The sequence below is a fragment of the Rhincodon typus genome, chromosome 6, assembly GCF_021869965.1.
Source record: "Rhincodon typus isolate 14 chromosome 6, sRhiTyp1.1, whole genome shotgun sequence".
Classification (NCBI taxonomy): Eukaryota; Metazoa; Chordata; class Chondrichthyes; order Orectolobiformes; family Rhincodontidae; genus Rhincodon; species Rhincodon typus.
The window spans coordinates 2,810,405-2,832,807 of NC_063337.1; the positions used below are offsets into that span (position 1 = coordinate 2,810,405).

Below are 22,403 nucleotides of genomic sequence, written 5' to 3' on the forward strand. Positions count from 1 at the left end.
GATTCTATGATTCTAGTCTGACCACCGCCCCTAAACATTCAATGGTCTTGCCATAACCGAAACCTCCACTACCAACAACCTGGAGGCAGGTTACCATTAACTAGAAACACAACTGGACTCGCCACATAAACACTGGCTACAAGACCAGATCAGAGGCTAGGAATATGGTAGTGACTAACTCACTTCCTGACTCCTCTCAGCCTGTCTACCACCTTCAAGGCACAAGCAGGAGCGTGATGGAATGCTCTTCACTTGACTGGATGAGTGCAGTCCCAACAACACTCCAGTTTGATACCATCTGGGACAAAACAGCCCGCTTGATTAGCACCACATCCACTCCCTCCACCAGCGATGCTCAGTAGCAGCAGCGTGCATCATCTACAAATGCACTGCAGAAATTCACCAAAGCTCCTTAGACAGCATCTTCCAGACCCATAACCACTTCTACCTAGAAGGACAAGGGCAGCAGATACTTGGGAAAACCACCCCCTGCAAGTTCCCCTCCAAGTCACTCACCATCCCAATTTGGAAATGTATCACGGTTCCTTCAGTGTCAGTGGATCAGAATCCTAGAATTCCCTTCCTAAGGACATGCAGTGGTGGGGTGGATATTAAACAAAGAAATAACTGATGCATGTAGAAAAGGTATGGCAATTATGGGGGATTTTAATCTATATTTTGATTGGTCAAATCCAGTCGGTCAAGGCACCCTTGAGGAGGAGTTCATAGAATGCATCCATGATCATTTCTTCGAACAGTATGTAATGGAACCGATGAGGGAGCAAGTTGTCCTAGATCATGGTTTTGTGTAATGAAACAGGAATAATTGATGATCTCATAGTTAGGAATCCTCTCGGAACAAACAATCACAATATATTTGAATTTAAAATACAGATGGAGGGTGAGAAGGTAAAATCCAATACCGGTATCTTGTGCTTAAAGGAGACTACAATGGGATGAGGGAGGAGTTTAAGATAGACTGGGAGCAAAGACTATACGGTGGGACGACTGAGGAACATTGAAGGACTTTCAAAGTGATTTTTCACAGTGCTTGGCAAAAGTATATATCAGTGAGAAGGAAGCACTGTTGAAAAAGGGAAAATCAGCCATGGATAACTAAGGAAATAAAGGAGGGTATCAAATTGAATGCAAATGCATACAAAGTGGCAAACATTAGTGGGAAACTATGATCTTTTAAATGTCAACAGAAAGCCATGGAAAAAGCTATGAAGAAAAGTAAGATGGATTATGAGAGTAAACTAGCTCAATGTAAAAACAGATAGCAAAAGTTTCTATAAATATATAAAACGAAAGAGTTGCTAAGGTAAACATTGGTCCCTTAGAGGATGAGAAGGGGGATTTAATAATGAGGAAATTGCTGAGACGTTAGAACAGGTATTTTGTGTCGGTCTTTGCAGTGGAAGACACAAATAACATGCAAATAATTGATGACGAGGGGGCTGTGGCAGGCGAGGACCTGGAATCTATCATTATTACTAAAGAGGTAGTGTTGGGCAAGCTAATGGGGCTAAAGGTAGACAAGTATTCTGGAATGTATCCCTGGGTACTAAAGGAGATGGCGGGGGAAATAGCAGGTGCGCTCATAGTAATTCACCAAAATTTGTTGGACTCTGGGGCAGTTCCAGCAGGTTGGAAAACAGCAAATGTGATGCCATGGTTTAAAAAAGGAGGTAGAAAGTAAAAGGAGGTAAGCCTGTTAGCTTAACTTCTGTAGTTAGGAAAATACCGGAATTCTATATCAAGGAAGAAATAGCAAGACTTGGATAGATATTGTCATCTGGCAGACACAGCGTGGGTTCATGAAAGGCTGATCGTGTTTAACTAATTTACTGGAATTTTTTGAGGAAATTAAGAGCGCAGTGCACAACGGAGAACTGTTGGATGTGATGGATCTGGATCTGGATTTCCAGAAGGCATTCGTCGGTACTGCAAAAAGGCTGCTGCATAAGAAAAAGATGTATGGTGTCGTGGTAATGTATTAGCGTGGGTAGAAGATTGGCTAACTAACAGAAAGTAAAGTATGGGGACAAATGGGTGTTTTTCTGGTTTGTAATCAGTGGCTAGTGGTGTGTCCTCAGTGTTGGGACCGCAGTTGTTTGATTGAGTTTGCAGGTGACAATAAAATGTGTAGTAGAGCAAAGTGTGCGGAGGACACAGAAGGTCTGCAAAAGGATATAGATAGGTTAAGTGAGTGGGCAAAGTTCTGGCAGATGGAGTACAATGTTGGTAAATGTGAAGTCATCCATTTTGATAGGAAAAACAGCAAGATGGACTATTATTTCAATGGTGAAAAGTTGCAGAGGTGTCCTTGTGCATGAATCACACAAAGTTGGCTTGCAGGTGCAGCAGTTAATTAAAAAGACAAATGGAATATTGTCCTTCATTGCTAGAGGGATAGAGTTTAAAGACAGGGAGGTTATTCTGTAGCTGTATAGGGTGCTGGTGAGGCCACACCTGGAGTACTGCATAGTTTTGGTCTCCTTATTTGAGAAAGGATGGACTGGCACTTGAGGGGGTTCACTAGGTTGGGAAGGCTAACTTATGTGGAGAGTTTGTGTAGACTGGGATTCATTGGAGTTTAGAAGAAAGATCTTGTAGAAGGTGTCAGTCAGGAGTTGGAAAATCTAGTTGTGAAGCTCTCAGTCCTGAAGGGAATAGGTAAGATAGAAGCACGGAGGTGGTTTCCACTTGTGGATGAAACTAGAACTAGGGGTCAGAGCCTCCAAATAAGGGGGAGCAGATTGAGGACTGAGTTGAAGAGGAACTTCTTCACCCAGAGGGTTGTGAATCTGTGGAATTCCCTGCCCAGTGAAGTATTTGAGACTACCTCATTGAATGTTTTTAAGGCAAAGATGGATAGATTTTTGAACATTAAAGGTTAGGGTGAGCGGGCAGGTAAATGGAGCTGAGTCCACAAAAAGATCAGCCAGGATCTTATTGAATAGTGGAGCAGGCTCAATGGGCCAGAAGGCCTACTCCTACTATTTCTTATGTTCTTATCTTCTTATGGTTCAGGAAACCAGCTCACCCCCACCCTCTCTAGGGTAACTAGGGACAGGCAATAAATTGATTCTGTGAAATGCCACTGATGCCCGTGTCCCTCATATGAATTAAAAAAACTTGTCCTGCTGTCTGTAAGATGGAATTGTATAGACTAGTGGGTCTCAGATGAAAATCTTCCTCATCTCAGCTTTAAGTAGGAATCTGTCTGTTCCTTCATAAGGAAATAAGAAACATGGGAGCCGGAGTAGACCATGCAGCCCACTGACTGTTTCAGTGCATTCAATATAATCGTGGGTGATCTTTGCCCTCAACTCCACTTTCCCAACACTCCCCATGTTCTTTATTGCCTTGAGAGACAAACAATCTGTCTGTATAACTGTCTTCCTCTGATATTAGATTGAATCCCAACTGTTTGTTACTCCCTTGGCTAGGTTTTGTGCTGATTGAAGTGGCATGTATTTTTTTTTGCAGGCTAGCAGTCAGGGTGGCGATCAGGAGTTGGAAAATCTAGTTGTGAAGCTCTCTGTCCTGAAGGACCTCCTGTCATCTATGGAGCGCAAGGTGAGTGGCTAATATACTCGTGTGTATAATGAGTGGTTTCTATTAGTACAACCCAGAAGGTTTGCAGTTAGTGCCTTTTGTGGTTTGTTTTTAAAAGTAGAAACTCGCACTCTTTTTACGCAATGGCCTCCCCAAATAATTTGCTCACGCTGCTTTAACATTTAACATTCTGGCTGGGTATGCTGATTACATTCTCAGTTGTATTATCTTATTCATCAGCACAAAAATAGTTTTTAAGAGTTTTTAATCTTTCACAGAGGAAGTAAAAAAAAAAAAGCACGAGTCAGCCTTCCTGTGTGAGGCTTTACTGATGAATGAGAAAGATAGTCCATGAGCTTGCCCATCTGGAGGGGATAATAAGCATTGATCAGCCTAAGTGCCTGGTTTTCCTCACTGTCATTGATAATCTAAATCCTGCTTCTACATCTTTTATAACGACATTGGAGCTAGGAGAATGAGACTGACTACGGACTGTCTGCTAATGCTGGCAGAACTCTGGTCCACATGGCCACCTCCTGTGCTGTAATGGTACTGTGGCTGTAAATAGTAAAGCAGTTAGCAAAGGAAGAGTGAAGCTGATTGGGCACTTGAACAGAGATGCTAAAAAGATTTTGTGAATGCAGTAGACATGGTTGAGTGACCAAAAAAATACTTTCCATCTGTTTTCACTTAAGCACAATATCATTGTTGCCTTGAAAGTGGAAATACTGAAAAATTGAACAGAGAAAGGATTGATTGACTAACTAATAGAAGATAAAGGGATTGCTGTCTGTAACCAGCTGGCTTGGGGATCAGTGCAGGGGCCACAATTATTCACTATATATATATATATATATTAATGACTCTGATCAGGGACGTCAATGTTCTACTATCAATTTTGCAGGTAACGCAAAAATAAGTGAGGAAGGCAAGTGGTGAGAGTGCAGTCTGCAGAGAGTTGCAGACTGGTTAATTGAGTGCACAAAATTTGGCAGATGGAATATAATGTGTGGGAAAATTGAACTTGTGTACTTTGGCAGGAAGAATCGTGGAGCTGAATGTTATTGAAATAGAGAAAGACTGCAGAAAGTTACAGCACTGAGGGATTTGGGAGTCCTCATCCATGCATCATTAAAAAAAGCTAGAATCCAAGTTCAGTGGGTAATAGGGAAGGCAAATGAACTGGTGACCTTTACTTCAAAGGGAATGGAGTGTAAAAATACACCTGGAAAGTTGTGAACAATTTTGGGCCCCTTATCTAAGGAAAAATGTACTGGTATTGGAGGCAGTGCAGAGCAGGTTCACAAGGTTGACCCTGGGTATGAAAGGATATTCTTATAAGGAGTGTTTGAGTAGGTAGGGCTCATACTCATTGGAGTTTAGAAGACTGAAAAGAGATCCTATTGAAACAAAAGATTCATAGGGGACTTGACAAAGTTGTTTCCCATTGCAGGAGACCCTAGGATCAGAGGGCATAATCTCAGAGTAGTTGTCACGTGTTTGAGACGGAGATGAGGAATTTCTTCTCTGAGGATAGTGAATTTGTGGAATTCTTTACCACAGGACTCTTGACGCTTGGTTGTTAAGTATATTCGCGGCTGGAATAGACAGATTTTTAATCAGTAAGGTAATTGAGGGTTATGGTGAAAAGGCAGGAAAGTGGGGTTGAGGATTATCGGATCAACCATGATTTCATTGAGTGGCGCAAAGGACTTGATGGGCCAAATGGCCTGCTTCTCTTCCAGAGTCTTGTGGTGTAATGAATAGAATAGAAATCAGTAATTGGGTGGTGCTTATAAGGTGGCATGTGGGAAGATGGAGGTGTTGTAATGTTACTGGACCAGTAGAGCAGATTGCCAGGTTCATGCTTGGGTTCAAATGTCTTTTAGGGAAGGAAATCTTCTATCCTGAAAAAAAAACTGAAAGAACTGCGGGTGCTGTAAATCAGGAATGAAAACAGAAGTTGCTGGAAAACCTCAGCAGGTCTAGCAGCGAATGTGAAGAAAAGAATCAGAGTTAATGTTTTGGGTCCAGTAACCCTTCCTCTGAGAAAGGGTCACCGGATTGGAAACGTTAACTCTGACTTTTTTTCTTCACATTCGCTGCCAGACCTGCAGAGCTTTTCCTATCTTCTGTCCTTACCTGGTCTGGGACTTCAGACCCACAATGACTTGATTGACGCATAATTGCCCTCTGGAATGATCGAACAAACCAGTCGGTTCAAGTGCAGTTGGGGTTGGGCAACAAATGCTGGCCTTGCCAGCGAAGCCTATACCCCATAAAAGAATAAAAACCACTAGAAGCTGACCCAGTCTAGATGCAGCCTTTGCTGTTGAGGGAAGAAAGGATAGAAATTGTGGAAGTGTGAACATAGAATTTAATGTGGATAGTGAAAAGTAATTAACTTGGTAGTCAGAAATGCGAGGTATTTTATTTTAGTAAAGTGAACAAGGGCGGGACTTGTACAGTTAATGGTAAGAGCCCTGGGTAGATTGTCGAACAGAGATCTGGGGCTTCAGATACATGGTTCTTTGGGCAACAATATTTCAGTCCTCCTTGTGTATCCTTTATTCTTGCTTGAATGTGCGCATCTCTGGCTGGACCAGAATTTGTTGAGAAAGTGGTGGTGACCTGTATTCTTGAACCATTACTGTGAATCTGGTGCCGTTGAATGGCTATTCCAGAATTCCTGTGAAGAAACTGGATTACTGTATCCAGTCGGGATGGCACCAAAGGACTGGAGGATTGTGAATCGTACCTTTGTTCAGAAAAGGGGAAAGGGATAAACCTGACAACCTCAGACTAATAAACTTAACATTGCTGGTGGGGAAATTTTTAGAACATCAACTTGGCTTTCCATATAGCCTTGGCATGCAGGAATTATGGGGAGGAAGAGGAGGAAGTCCGACAGGCTTCATGATCTTTGGATGGATGAATAAAACCGGATGTAATCGTTGGAAGTTTCTCCTGTTGATTGCAATGTGTTACTTAATTGTTGTTTATTTTAGATTTATTCTCACAAGACTGGCTATTATTACTGGAGTTGTCTCCTACTAGGTAATATTGAATCTTTAGTTAAATACATTGCTTTATCAGTTGGAAGGGATGTTAAGGCCTGTCCACATTTCTGTTAGCCCAGGCAAAGTGAGGATGTTAGGTTCCCTTCTGAAAGAACATTAATGAATTAATGACTTTAACAGCAATCAAACGATTTTATGGTATTTTTACTGATCCCTGCTTTGTTATTTCCAGGTTTTCTTTTTAAGACTGAATTCAAGTTCTCAAATTGTTAGCATCTCTTGTCCCAGATTTTACTGCAACAATGAAATGGCTCTTTCTGCAGAAAAGTTACAATTGGATAACTTTAGCACAAGCTTGAAGGACCCTTTGGTCACCTTTTGTGTTGCAAAGTTCTTTGATTAATCTACAACAAGTAAGATTCATACTTGGCAAAATAAGGGATTGGTAAATGAAAACCAGAGTGGATTTGTTAAAGCAAGTTGTGCTTGACCAACTTATGTTCTTTAATCATGTAATTGAATAAAAATGTTGATGAGGGTAATATAGCGAATGTTATCTGGACGTTCAGAAGGCATCTTCTAAATACTATTTAAGAGACTAATTAAAGCCCATGGCATGAAGTGCACAAGTAAATTTGGCTAAGGAACAAAGAGCAGTGGTAAACAGCTTTTTAAACTGGAGGAAAATGTACAGTGATATCCCCAGGGGTTAGTACTGAGGCCACTGCAATTTGTGATGTATATTAATAACCTGTGCTTGAGCAGATAGGAAATAATATCGAAAAATGCTGTGGAAAGCATTGTGTCATTTAAAAAAAATGATGATTACAGATTGTGGAAGGATATCGTCTGGTGAAATGGGCAAAAGTGCGAAAATAGAATTTAATGAGGAGTGTGAAAAATAGTTAACTTGGGTAGTCAGAATGACGGGAGATAAAAAGTAAGTTATGCACTTTTGAAGATGGTGTAGGATTAGTGTGTATGCAAACCTTTGAAAGTGGCTGGGCAAGTGAGAAGGGTGCTTTAAAAATGCATTAAAAATCTTTAGCTTTATAAAAAGAAGCATAAAGTTGAAAGCACAAAATTATGTTAAACCATAATAAACCTCTTGTTAGGGTTGGGTAGTTGTGCCCTTTTTCTTTTTATACTTTCGGAAGATTATGTCTTAGACAGTGTTTGTAGGAGATGAAGGAGTCATGGAATGAACAGTCCCTGCGGAAAGTGGACGGGGTGGAGGAGGTGTGGGGAAGTATCTTTTTGGTGATGGGGTCTGTTTGTAGGTTTCGGAAATGTCAGTCCCTTGTCAGGTCCCCACCAATTCCTCCACTACAGTCTGTACCTCTCTCTGCAACCTCACGAGGTACAGCACTTGCCCCCACACCTCCCCCCTCACCTCCGTCCAAGGCCCAAGACAATCCTTCCAGATCAGGCAGAGATTCACCTGCACTTCAGCCAATCTGATCTATTGCATCTGTTGCTCCCAATGTGATCCCCTCTATATTGGGGATACCAAACACCGACTTCGGGACCGGTTTGCAGAGCACTCAACAACCAACCCAACCTTCTGGTTACCATCCATTTTAACTCCCCCTCCCACTCCCCCGACAACGTGTCCGTTGTGCCTCCTCCCCTGTCTGACTGAGGCCAAATGTAAACTGGAGGAACAACACCTGATATTTCGCCTTGGAAGCTTACAGCCCAATGGCCTTAACATTGACTTCACCAGCTTCAAAATCCCTCCACCCCCAGCCTTATCCCATGTCCAGCTCTCCCCATCTCCTGACCTGACCTGACCTGACCTGTCCATCTTCCCACTCACCTATCTGCACCATCCTTCCCACTGGCCAATTGCACTAACCACCTATCTGCATCCACCATCACCATCTCTCCTACCTTTTCCCAGCCCCCCCCCCCCCCCCCTCTATTTATGGGCTCTCCTCCCCCTTCCCAGTCCTGACGAAGGGTTGACCTACCTGCTCCTTGGATGCTGTCTGACCTGCTGTGCTTTTCCAGCATCTGCCATCCTTATTGTCTCTAACCCACGGCGACCATGAACCCAAACCAAACTGGTCCCACCTGCCTGCATTTGGCCCATATCCCTCCAATCCTTTCCTATTCATGTACTGATTCAAATGTCTCCAAATGTCTTTTAAATATTGCAACTGTACTTGCATCCATTACTTCCTCTAGTCGTTTATTCCACCTACAAACCACTGTTTTAAAAAAAAAAGTTGCCCCTTGTGTCCTTTTTATATTTTTCTTCTCGCTCCTTAAAAATATGCCCCCTATTTTTGAACTCCCCCATCCTTTCACAGCTTGCAAAACATTGCCTGCCCAGTCCTTTCTAATCTTTTTAATTAATTCATTTGGATGTTAAATACTTTACAAGTTAATTTCTTGACTGTACTGTTCAGCTGTAATAATATCTCATGATTTAAACCCTATAGCTAATCAAAAGAGTCACTAAAGAAATACCTGTCTTTCGGTGATGTCGCACTTTGCTATGATGGGTAGAAGTGAGCTCTCTGCCTGATTTTTCAAAACCTATATTTCACAAGCACAAATCCGAAGGATGAAATTAGAAGGGAACTTTAATTAAGCCCTTAAAGTTGTCAGCATTGAATAAAAATGTGCAATATACTAGTCTTGTGTGCACTGACTTTATAATCTTCAGGCATTGAAAGCACTACAGGAGATGAGTTCCTGCCCCAGCTTCACGTCGCAGTCTTCGATGTTCTCTCACACAGCACCTCGGAAGGCGAAGAGTATTCCTGTGCAAGCATTTGAGGTAATGACCTGCCTTTACTTGGGAACAGACATGTCTCTCACCCTTGGGACAGTCACTGCTAATTCCTCATCCTGCATGCCCAGAAATATAATTTGGTCTGATGATAAATTTGGGGGGTTTGTTTAATTTGGTTCTGCATCAGCTCAAGCACTGTGGCCAATATTGGGCACTACACTTTGAGAAAGATGTCAAAGCACTGTAGAATATGGAGATATGCTAGATTTGTTGTCCTTGACAGTACGTTGAAAGGAGCATGACATCTGCCAATCTTCTAATTCACCAGATTAGGTGACAAATTAAAGTTCTGCAGCTAATTGGAAATCTGGTAGAGAACGCAGTGCTCAGCAGGTCCAACAGCATCCATTTGACGAATTTTCTGTTATAATTGGTAGCTTTGTGACTAGAATGAGAGATTTCAGTTACATCGATAGTCCAGAGTTGTTTTCATTAAGAACAGGCAGGGTAAAGGTGTATTTTAATAGAGATGCTCCAAATGATGACACCTTTGTATAGAGTGGATACTGGTTGGGAATTGATATGCCTGGGATATGGATTGAGGGTAATTGGCAAAAGTATTTGAGGGGTGGTAAAAATGTCTCTTTTGCACAAGGCAAGCAAACTGATCAGGATGTACTGCCTGAAAGGGCAGTGGAAGGCAGATACAATGGTAAGTTCCTTTTTTTAAAAAAAAAAGGAACACGAAGGTAAAGATTGGTATAATGAGAAAGGCCCAAAGAAATGAGAGAATTTGAGGAGCTGATACAAACACGATGCTCTGAATATGACCTCCTTTGATCTAAAATGCTTTCAGAGGTGCGATGTGTTCGGTGACAAATGTGTCTCCAAATAGAGCTGGTTGTCATTCTGTACCTTCAGCTTTCATCTTCAAAATAGGCCCTATGAAATTTACTACTACTTAAGAGGGCAGAAATTTTATCCAAGAATTGGCACCTCTGGCAATATGGTATTCCTTCAGTATTTACACTGGGAGTGTAAGCCTGAGTTATGTACTCCAGTCTACAGAGTGGGATTTGAATCCATGACCATTTGGCTCATGTCACTCACTGACGTAAAGCTGATACGTAAAAGGTGAATGGAAGAACTACAAGGATCATCAATTGTCACTGAAAGAATAATCTAAACACTTGTTCTGTTCTCTTCCTCAGGTGAAACTGGATGTGAACCTGACTGATTTAACAAAGATTGGTAAATCACAGAAGTATCTACTTAGTGTGGACGTGGAGGGAGGAAAGCTAGTGGTACAGAAGAAATCCAAGGATCCACAAGAGGACTGGAATACGTTTACATATGATAAGAGTAAGGAGAAGTGTACTATTGTGCTGGATGGTTTGGGCAATGTTTGGGTCTAAGTGCGTTAACACAATTGTATTTCTCTAAGATTGCTGCAGTGAACAGTGTATTAAATGTTTGTTGTGTGAAGTAACATGCCCATCTACCACTCCCAGGACAGGGACAGCACAGGTTTAGATACAGAGTAAAACCATCTTCACTTTCTGATGGTTGGCTGAGCCCAGCTGATAGACTGCATCATTTTTCTGTTCAGGCTTAATTACAGAAAGAAATGTGTGCAGGATCTCAAAATTGTTTTGACATTAAATCGATCATGACTACTCTACATCTTATTTATCCTTCACTGTCCATGCATTTATCTAATAATCTCGATTCTAGCATCTCGAGCATCTGTGGTCTCTTTTGGAAGGAGGGGGAAAGAGAGGAGGAAAATGTTGCAAATTTTCTCTCCCTGTTTGAATCTGTGATTCCTGGTTCAGTCCTGTTCAATAAGTCCAGTGTCTGCTCTTTCTGTATTCTCCCTCCAGAGGAAATAGTTTGTTTTGTTCATTGTTAATACTCCTTTAAGCTTTTGTTTGTGTTTTCTCCTCCAAGTCCAGTCTGCTATGCTTTTGATGGAGGAATTTCAGTTGCTGTCTGAGAGACACTGGAATATTTTGATGTTTGTAGTCTGTAAATAGTAACAATCCTGAATGGCTTGAGGAGAGGAAAGTTGCATTTATATGGAAAGAAGTTTATACAGGTGGTGCAGTCTAAGTATGAGTGAATTTTCATTGCAAAACTGCAACAAAAGTAGATGGGATAAAACCTCATCTCCTTGCACTAAACTTGTGTTATAAAATGAGAGGTACTGATGCTCTGTTGCATTAGACGGTCACTGGTGCTGTTTGTTCTTGGGATGTGAGCAATGCTAGCCAGGCACTGTTTATTACTGAGTTGTAATGTGCCCAGACACCATTAAGTGTGGGCTGGAATTACATAGGACAGACTCTGTAGGATATTAAAAGCTGCAAATCTCAACAGATCAGGCAGCATCTGTGAAGAGAAACATGAATTAATATTTCAGGTTGATGACTTACTAGATTCTAATGAGATGTTCGAATGAAAACGGAGAGATATGGACTTTACTTGTCCAGAGTGTTTGTTTGACTTATAACAGATCCCAACTATATCTGTTTTAATTATCTAGACATTAGTTAGTCAATTAACAGACATCTCCCGTTTCTCTTCTAATGTTAATTACTTTGGTTAGGCCACAGCTGGAGCAGTGTGTGCAGTTCTGGTCGCCTCATTGTCGGAAAGATGTGATTGCACTGGAGGGGATGCAGAGGGGATTCACTAGGATGCTGCTTGGGATGGAACGTTTCAGAAACAAGAGACTTGATGAGCTCGGGTTGTTTTCTTAAGAGCAGAGAAGGCTGAGTGGGGACATGATTGAGAGGCATGGACGGGATGAATAGAAAGCACCTATTGCCTTCAGTTAAAGGGCCAGTAACAAGGGGCCATAATTTTAAAGTGAAAGTCAGGAAGTTTAGAGGGGATTTGAGGTAAAATGTTTTCGCCCAGAGGGAGTGGGAATGCGCTATGTGGGAGGGTAGTTGAGGTGGCAAATGTCACAGTCTTTAAATAGTATTTGGATGAGTACTTGAAGTGTCACAATTTTTATTGCCAAGTGCTGGAAAGAGGGATTAGATTGACTAGTTTTTGTTGATGCAGAGTCAGTGGGCTGAAGGACCTTTTCTGTCCTGCATAATTCTATTTTTGTTATATTAACAATCACCTATCATCAAAACAGATCATCGACTTGAAACATTAACCCAGTTTCTTTTCACTGATGCCTGAACTGCTGCGTCTTTCAGATTTCATTCTCATTTCCAGCTTCTACAGTATTTTTTACTTAGGTAACAAAGTTACCAATTTGATTGCATTCAATTTCTGTCAGTGGCCCAGTATCAGAATCACTGCATCACCGTCCCACTCAACCAGCAAAGCTGAGGCTATTTGTCACATTCTGCTTGAAATATCCTGACCAGTTCTGTGCAAGCAAGAAAATGGATTAAGTCATGTCTTTGTTACAAGTGCATGTTTTAAGGATTCCCTGGAAGAATAGCAGGGGACTATCAGTTCTGAAAAAGAGTCATATTGGATTCAGCACTAACTCTGTTCCTCCCCCACCACTGCTGCCAAACCTGCTGAATTTGTTTATCATATGAGACCATGATTTTGCGTGAGCAGCTTGCATTATCGTTGAACTACGGTCAGCCTTAGGTTTGATCTCAGGATTTTAAAATTCAGCCCTCCTGGTTCCAGCCTTTTGCACTTGGGCCCCAGAGGTTTGGACCTGGTCAAATGAGCATCAGAAAAGCAAATACTTTAGAGGTCATTAGTGAATTCTTGTTTTCTTTCCTCATCAGTTCGGCAGTTGATAAAATCGCAACGTGTCCACAGCAAACTGGGAATAGTGTTCGAGAAAGAGAAGGATAAAACACAGAGAAAGGATTTCATCTTTGAAACTACAAGGGTGAGTTATCCACTACTGCAAGCTTCCCAGTGGCTACTTATTCTCAGTTTGAGCAGGTCAAAGGTTTGAGACTTAGTAGTGAGCAACTGACAACCTGACTCAACAAACCCTGCTACCATGTTCAAGGCACAAATCGAAAACCCACTTGCCTGGATGGGTGCAGCTCCAACAACCAGTAAGAAGCTTGACACCATCTAGGACAAAGCAACCGACCTGGTTGACACCTTACCCATCACCATCCACTATCGCACTCTTTGCCACTGACAGACTATTGAAACAGTGTGTTCCATCTATAGCATGTACTACAGTAGTAAGTGAGGTTCCTCGGATGGTACCTTCCAAACCTATGATAAGGGCACATAGACAAGGGCACCAAATACATGGGAATACCACCTCCTGTAAATTTCTCCCCAGACTGCACACCATTCTGACCTAACACCAATCCTATGACTGCCTGTCTAACAGCGCTGTGACCAAACCTACACCAATCCTGGCACTGCCTCTCCAACAATGCTGTGACTGAACCTACATCAATCCTGGCACTCCCTCTCTAATAGCACTGTGGCCTAACCTACACCAATCCTGGCACTCCCTCTCTAATAGCACTGTGGCCTAACCTACACCACAAGGACTATAGCAGTCAAAGAGGACTCGACTCTTAGAGGACAATTTAGGATGTGGAATAGCCAGTAATGCTCACATGCCATGAATAAGTTTTTCAAAAGAACCCACATTCAAAAGTGGTACAAACCTTTAATATAGCAAGACACACTGGCAGGAGGGTTTTTAATCTGGATTTTGGAGATGTTAGAACAGGTAACCAGTAGCTTGGGCAAAGAGAGACTTTAAGAAATTTATTCAAGGAGAAGAGAAATGTCAGTTCCAGAGATGATGACCTCGGGTATTGATCACTCTGGTCACCAAAGATAGAGAAGATGTGGTAGATGACATTTTTGTAACACAAATCAATAAAGAATAGAGAAAATAAAATTCAGGGCACACCATTGAATTGAGATAACAAAAGTGTCCATTTGTTGCATTCCTGTCCAACTTTACTGAGAAGGTCAGAGTCACCTGCTAAACTAATTGCTCACAGAGTGCAATGCAGAAAGAGATGATATTGTTTTGAGGTTTTGTTCAGACATTTCTCTCAGTTCCGCTTTACAAGTTGTAAAATTAATGGTATTGTGAACTCGTTTTCAGCCCTGTTTCTTTATGGTGAGAATTAATCCATTTATCAAACGATGGTTAGATAGAGATTTTTAAGAAAAGAAATGTGTTCCTGGCAGGACAAGGTATTTAATGTGCACCTCTAACATCTGGTGGAAAGTTGGAAAGCGGTTGTTGTGAATTGCTGCAGTATTTGTGGTGAAGACGATCCCACGGCGCTACTGGGGAGAGATTTCTGAGATTTCAGCCTATTGATGACCATAGTTCAGACACAAGATTTCCAAGCCGGGAAGCTTAGTAACATGGACGATTATTGTATCAAGGCAGTGTAGCAAGGAATTCTTAAAGAACTGACTTCTGCGTTAGGCTGCTGTATATCTAGTGAAGGTACATAACTCATCTTAAAGGGCACAAGGCTTTTTATGATACAGGCAAGCTTACCTTAAAGAAAAGGAAATCTTTTGACACAACTGAAATTTGTACCAATCAGCTTCAAGAAGCAACTTTAGGAGCACTCTACAATTTAATACACATCTGGTAATCTTAGTTTTGCTGTCAGTCACATACATGTCCCTGAGGTCCCAATCAGAGTTTATTCACACTGACGTTTCTAGAGTTTAGTTCGATAAAATGTAGCATTTGCAGGTTGTTGAAACTGAGCTGAAATACAAGTGAGGTAAGATTGTGATTCATAAATCTTCTCCTAGGCTCTTTGAAAACTGTCAACCTTTAAAACTTTGTTTCTTTCTTTTCTTCGTCTTTCAGAAACGAGAGGCCTTTTGCCAACTCTTGCAGCTTATGAAGAACAAGCATTCCAAGCAGGATGAACCGGACATGATCTCTATCTTCATTGGCACTTGGAACATGGGTAAAAATCCTACTAGATATGGTGTTTCTCACAGATCAGCTTTCCACTTCTCACTTAACTGTGATTGCTTGACTCAGACTTCTCTCCTCCAAAAAACCAATCCTACAGTAGAATCGTGCAGCACAGGAGAAGGCCATTTTGCTACAGCCCCTTTGCCAGTTCTTTGAAAGTACACTCAAATTAGTCGCACTCTACTTTTCTCATCAAGTCTGAAACTATTTTCGTTATTCAATTCCTTCTGAAAGTTACTGTTGGCTCTCTGTCTATCCATCTTTCTCACCCTGCCTCACTGTCTTGCTCTGCCTCATGTCATGAACCACACCAAACCCCCTCAAAATATATTATCAGATAGTCTAATCCTAACTTTTCCTTATTTTAAAGGTAATTGTAAGGTGTTGCGTTCCAGATGCATTTCAATTGATCAAACTACTCGACGTTAAGCAAAACACACTTATTTTTAGACTACGGTTAAAGTACAGACAAAATAAAAATCAAACAAAAGAATTGGCCTAACTGTAACTCTATTGAAATGCTTAACAAAATAAAATGTATATTAACTTCTTCTAATTAACTGTTCCAATATGGTAACATCCCATAAACACACTCTTGGCAAAGGCAAATTCAGTAAAGCAGATTGTCTCAGAGGCAATTCTCCAGTCCAGGAGAAAAAACGTCAAGAGAAAACTCAGTAGCAGAGAGAGATGTACTGCAGTTTCCAAACCTAGCTTCAAGACCCCAGCAACCGCTACTGAAAAACTAAAACTAAAGATTGTGATTCTAGGAGAGCTTGACCCCCACTCATTCAGGCTGCTTCTATTGTTCCAACTTGAAGAAAAACCCCAAGGCCTCACAAGCGGTTTACTTTACTGGAATCAAGTCAACAGATTAAAACCTGTCTTCAAAAAAAAAAAGCAGGATGAAATACACCTCTTAAAGCCATAGTATCATCATCTTCACTGTCTAGCTTTGCCTCGCTGTCTCCTGTGCACTCACTGTTCTTGGCACTTGCTCTTTCTGTGACACTAACTCTTTGCACAAGGGTCATGACTGGTGCAATAGCAGAAATTGTAGATTTTGGTATTTTTCTTGTTTCTTGTTTTAAAATCACCTTGTTTTGAGGCTGAACACTGTTAATGTCTCCCAGGAAGTCCTCCATAGTGAATAGAAGTAAATAATAGTGTTGACTACTCCCCTGCATTTGTCTGCTCCTAGGCACATTTCTTAGTTTGATCAGAAAGGTCGGGAAGAGTAAGGTTCTGTTCCTGGTCAATTCTCCTCAGTTGCTCTGAACATGGCAGCACGTCAGGGATCTGCAGCTAGCCTCAGTTTCCCTCTTGCTAATGAAAAGTTGTAGAAAAACAAGTTAAAAGTCCAGCTTTGACATATATCGGCTGTTCCTTCATTACTGAGTCAGAAATCATGGATCCTATTCCCTTGTGACAATGTGGGAGCATCTTCAGCCACACAAAATAAACAGCAGTTCAAGCAGGTCGTTCACTACCACACTGTCTATGGTAATTAGGGATGGGCGAAAAAAAAAACTGGATTTGGCAGCTGATCCCTTATTCTGTTATTTAAAAAATGGTACTTGTGTTATAATACAATTTTCAACCATTTTTCTCTCTTTCTTAAAAAATATTAACGAGTAGGAAGTGCACCCCCTCCAAAAATCTTGGCTTCCTGGCTGATATCCAAGGGACTTGGGAAAACTCTGGATGAAACAACAGTCACCATTCCACATGACATCTATGTTATTGGAACTCAGGAAAATTCTGTCGCAGACAAAGAGTGGGTGGACTTCGTACGGGCCAGTTTGAAAGAATGCACTGACTTGGACTTTAAACCGGTAAGATATATTGAGAGTTTGTTCAGCTTGACCTTGCGGGTGAAGGCCGCTAGAATGTCCAAGCCTGTTGGACTGGGTTGTGGGTGGGCTGAGGATCATAATCTTTCCTCTAATCCTTTCTCCAGCCCACCACCAACTAGTATTTTCAGATTGGCTCATGTTGCTTTGGCTGTCTGCTAAGTGCCTCTGCCCTTTATTTACATGCTCTAATATCCACCTATGAATCCATGTGACTCTTGAAAGTCAGCATTCTCCCAGCTCACACTCCTTTCATGTAAAGTTGGTCACGTCTAATTCAACCTTACTTTCTCGTGTTTTCCAGCCACTGGCCATGCTGGTCTGAGCCTACGGCCATACTAGTCTGAAAACGCCCAATCTCCTCTGATGTTGGAAGCTAAGCAGACTTGGGCCTGATTAGTACTTGAATGGGAGACTGCCTGGGAATACGCAGCACAGGAGGCTAGGGGGTGGCATGGTGGCTTAGTGGTTAGCACTGCTGCCTCACAGCACCCAGGGACCCAGGCTCAATTACAGCAACTGTCTGTGTGGAGTTTGCACATTCTCCCTGTGTCTGCGTGGGTTTCCTCCAGATGTTCTGGTTTCTATCCAGAGTCCAAAGATGTGCAGGTTAGGTGGATTGGCCATGCTAAGTTGCACATGATATCCAGGGATGTTACAGGCTGGGTGGGTTGTCCATGGGAAACGCAGGGTTATAGAGATAGGGTAGGTGTGGGTGCAATGCTGTTTGGAGGGCTGGTGTGAAATTGGTTGGCTGAATGGCCAGGTTCCACGCTGTAGGGGTGCTATGATTCTGCCTCTCCCACTGGAAGAGTGGAGGTTTAAGAAAGGTGGAGAGGAAGGGAATAATTGGAAAGAGGAGATGAAGTGCAACGGCCGGGAACAGTGTGGATGGTGGGGAAGGAACAGAAGGAATATAAGTTTGCATTTAGAATCAGTCATTATTATATTATAAGCGAGCAGTTTGGGAGGATGAACGCTTCAGTCTCTGATCTCCGTAGAGTTGATGGTACCTGTGATAGACTGAGAAAATTCTTCTCTTGAATGCACACCAATAACTTACATTTGCATAGCTACTTTAATATAATAAACCATTCTAAGATACTTCACAGCATTGCTCATCAACAAAATTTGATAGAAGCCCATAAACTGTCAGGACTTATGAGGAAACAGGTGTTGAGGAGCATTTTCATTTAGCAGAGAGAAATAAAGAGCCTTAGGGAATTCCAGAGCTGGGAGCCTGGCAGCTGAAGGCATGTCTGCCCCCATCACTGGTGGAGCAGTTAAAATTGGGCATGCATAAAAGGTTACAATTGGAAAAATGCAGATCCCTTGGTTATAGGAATGGGAGGTGTGCAGAGGGTTGAGGGCTATTGAAGTTGATAAAAATTGGAAGGATATGGAAATTGATGAAAATTGAGTGCACTGGGTGAATGGACAGTAGTAGATGGAGTTCGTTACTGCAGGAGAGGGAGCATATCACTCTTTTCAGCTTATATGTGACTCCAGTCCTACATTATCATGACCAATGGTACTGTCTCAAGCCAGTAGGCTCAGTCATTAAGAACGGTCAGAGGTCATTCAGCTCCCTGAACCTACACATTCTTCATGGCTAATTTTGTAGCTTCGTGCCACGAACTCTGTGTTCTGTGGTTCTTGATTCACAAAGTCAGGATCTACATTTAAATGCACAGTGCCCATACCAAGAATTATTTCTGTTTCTGGAGTAAATATGCTCATTTGTTCACAGATTGCAATGCAGACACTTTGGAACATTAAAATTGTAGTCCTGGTTAAGCCGGAACATGAGAACCGGATCAGCCACATCAGTACCTCAAGTGTGAAAACTGGAATAGCCAATACATTGGGTAGGTAACAAAATAAAACCTATAGATCAGCCTTACGATTATTGATTGCTCTCAACTTGAATTCATCAAGCAGCTTGAACACAGGAAAGCTGTCTTGAGGTGCTTCACAGCAATGCATTTGAACGCAAGTAGACGGTGAATCACATAAGGTGAGGTTAGAAGGAGCATCCCAAAAAGTGTGTAGGAAGGAATTCCATTGTGTAGGATCCTAAATTGTTGAAGACTGGAACAAAGAAAATTGGGTAAAAGTAAAGTATTCTGGATGCTGGAAATGTGAAATGGAAGCAAGTGTTGGAGAAATTCAACAGGTCTGGCAGCAGTCATGCAGAGATGAACAGTTAATGTTTTGAGTCCAATGATGACTTCTGAACTCTAGAATGAAAACTGGTGTTGTGCGAGAATCCAGGTTTGGAGGTGTGCAGAGATCTTGTTGAGCTGAAAGAGATCATGGGGAGGTGGCCACAAAAATAGTGGATGCATTGGTTGTTATTTTTGAATATTCTGAGAGTTCTGGAACATGTTACAATGCTGTGACTTTAAGATGAATGTTTTTGTCCTGGTTTCTTTTAGAGAGAGTTTGAGTGTTTTCGGTTTCAGATGCCAAGCAGCCTTGGAGAAGATATACAACTTGTGAAGCTATGGGTGTTTTTTTTTAAAAAAAGGCTTGGAACAGTAGAAGCAGCCTGAGTGGGTGTGGTCAAGTTCCCAGCCACAGAAGCAGGGATTTGAGGTTTTTAGTTTTTTCAGCAGCAGTTGTTGTTCGGGTCTTGAAGAGGTGGAAACTACTTTCTGTCCCCCTCACAGCTATTGCTAAAAGCTGGAGGTTCTCTGCCTGCTACGGGAGAGAACATGTGAGACAATCTGTTTTCTCAGTTTGCCAAGGGTGTGTTTATGGGATATTATTACGTTGGAACAGTTATTTAGTAATAATTACTGTATCTATTATTCAGTTAAGTTATTCCAAGTTCTTTCTCCTTTTGTTGTACTTCATAGTGTTTGAATAAATTATGTTTTACTTAACATTGAGTAGTTTGACCAATTGAATTGCATCTGGAACACAGTGCCTAACATTTACTTTTAAAGTAGGAAAAACGTTAGGGCCTCGGCTACCTTCTTGACATATCTTGAGGGCGTTTGATCTGATTTAACAAACTGGGGGCTCGTGTCAGCATCAAAATCTCTAATTCCAGGTTGGGTTTGGATTATTGGACTCAAATGAAGCAAGGGCTAAGTTTCAGTGTCTTTTAGTTTGGATATTGAATTCAGTTGGTCTAAACAGGGTGTTCCTTGTGTAGTGATGGCTTTTTCAGTTGCTTAGAGTTTCCTGGGAGTGGAAGAAGACGCTTTGGGAGTTTTACAGAAAGTGAGCAAGGCAAAGCTTTTGGAATTGGCAGACCTGATGGAGTTGGGATTGCCTTTGTCCACGTGAAAAAGAGAGGTAATTGAAGCAATAGTTCAACATTTACAATTGCTATCTTAAAGACAAAGTCTTGATGAGGAAATGGAGACCATCACAGATGAAAAATGGGCAGAAGTTCCTCTTGTATTACAAGTGGGTTATAGAAAGGTGGTGTTGCTGGTTGATGAATTGCCAGTAGGATATTGTTTAGGGGTAAGGAAGACTCAAACCAAAATACAAAAACATCTTTATTGCTCCGGACCGCACAAGGATGTGGTTGAATTTTGCCGGACATGTAATACATGTCTCAATTATTTGAAAACCTCAGGCAGTGATAAACCAGCACCCTTAATACCCATTTTCGCATTTGAGGAACCTTTTAAAGGGTCTTAATTGATTGCTTAGGACGCCTACCTAAAACAAAAAGTGTGAATCGATATTTGTTGACCATAATGGAAGTGTCCACGAGATTTTCAGAGGCCATACCATTACACCAGTATCACAACTAAAAGGATTTGAGAAGAGTTGCTCAATTTTTTGTCGTAGATACAAACTACCAATAGAGAGACACTCAGATAAAAGGTCAAATTTTACATCAAAATTATTCAAGGATGGCTTAGGAATAAAATAATTCAAATCCACCGTGTACCATCCAGAATTAGGATGGTGGCATCAAACTTTAAAGAGATTATGATCAGAACTATCCAGAGGATTGGGATAAAGGAATTCCATTTGTACCTCTTGCAATGAGGGATGCATCAAATAAATCTATCAAATTCAGCCCATTTGAAATAGTTTTTGGGCATGAGGTGTGAGAGCCATTGAAATTAATTAAGAAGAAATTGATGAGTCAGAATTCATAGACCTCACATTGGATTATGTGTCAAATTTTAGGGAAAGATTAAATAGAGCGGGTGAATTTGCTAGACAGCGTTTAAAAGTAGCACAGCATGTAATGAAACAGGAAGCAGACAAGAAATCAAAATTCACAATTTTGCAAGTGAAGATACTGTTAGTGTTACTTCCAGTGGTAGGTGAAACCTTTAAAAGCAAGTTTTAGTGGGCTTTATCAAATCAAAAGGAAATTAAATAAGGTGAATTATTTAGTAAGAATGCCAGCTGGAAAGAAATCTGAGTGTGTCATGTGAATATGCTCAAAGGGTATTTTGATAGGGAAGGAAAGCAAATGGAGAATGTGCTACTTGTTACAACGCAAAATGACCCAAGTTCAGATGATTCTGAATTCGATATTCCTCAAATTAAATCGGACAATGAGGAAGTTCTCAAAAATTGGAGTAAACTGAATTACCTTCCAGAGGAAAATCGAAATGACCTGAAAGAGTTATTGCAATTCTATTGGGAGATATATGGGAATACTCGGGAAAGTACTAATCTAATTAAGTATGATGTAGAGATAGGAAATGCTGTTCCAATTAAGAAATATCCTCTCACATTTAGCTGTCTAAAGCTGGCACAGGTTTGAAAAGAGATTGAGCGCAAGCTCAAAGATAGCATAATCGAAGTGAGTTGCAGCGACTAGAGCTCACCCGTAGTAATGAGGCCAAAAAAAGATGGTACCCAATGATTGTATGTGGACTATTGCAAAATCATTGCAGTTACATCCTATTCCATACTTGGAAGATTGTATCGAGAAGGTGGGACAAGCAACTTGTATATCCAAGTTGGACTTGGGGGACACTGGCAGGTACCTTTATCCGAAAGAGCAAAGACAATTTCAGCTTTCGTAACACCAAATGGAAATACCAATTTAAAGTCATGCCATTTGGAATGAAAAATGCGCCAGCCACATTTCACAGATTAATGAAAGTCATTTCTGGATTACCCAATTGTGTGGTGTACTTCGACCTGATGATATTTAGTCACACATAGAAGGAACATTTTGCAACATTTTGTTATGGGGGACTTTAACTTTCCAAATATTGACTGGAAACGCTATAGTTCGAGTACTTCAGATGGGTCAGTTTTTGTCCAATGTGTGCAGGAGGGTTTCCTGACACAGTATGTAGATA

General features: G+C 41.3%; 1 protein-coding gene and 1 pseudogene across 1 annotated transcript in view; both read left to right on the top strand.

Annotated features, from left to right (window-relative positions):
- The window catches only part of inppl1a (inositol polyphosphate phosphatase-like 1a), a 125,296-nt gene that overhangs the window by 32,178 nt on the left and 70,715 nt on the right, over positions 1-22,403 (top strand). The window contains exons 3-10 of the mRNA XM_048597856.1: positions 3,496-3,585; positions 9,259-9,372; positions 10,539-10,689; positions 13,098-13,204; positions 15,140-15,242; positions 16,892-17,088; positions 18,857-18,974; positions 21,690-21,850. Of these exons, the coding sequence (XP_048453813.1) occupies positions 3,496-3,585; positions 9,259-9,372; positions 10,539-10,689; positions 13,098-13,204; positions 15,140-15,242; positions 16,892-17,088; positions 18,857-18,974; positions 21,690-21,850 (1,041 nt within the window). The remainder of the gene's footprint in view (positions 1-3,495; positions 3,586-9,258; positions 9,373-10,538; positions 10,690-13,097; positions 13,205-15,139; positions 15,243-16,891; positions 17,089-18,856; positions 18,975-21,689; positions 21,851-22,403) is intronic.
- On the top strand, positions 17,432-17,550 carry LOC125483432 (annotated as a pseudogene).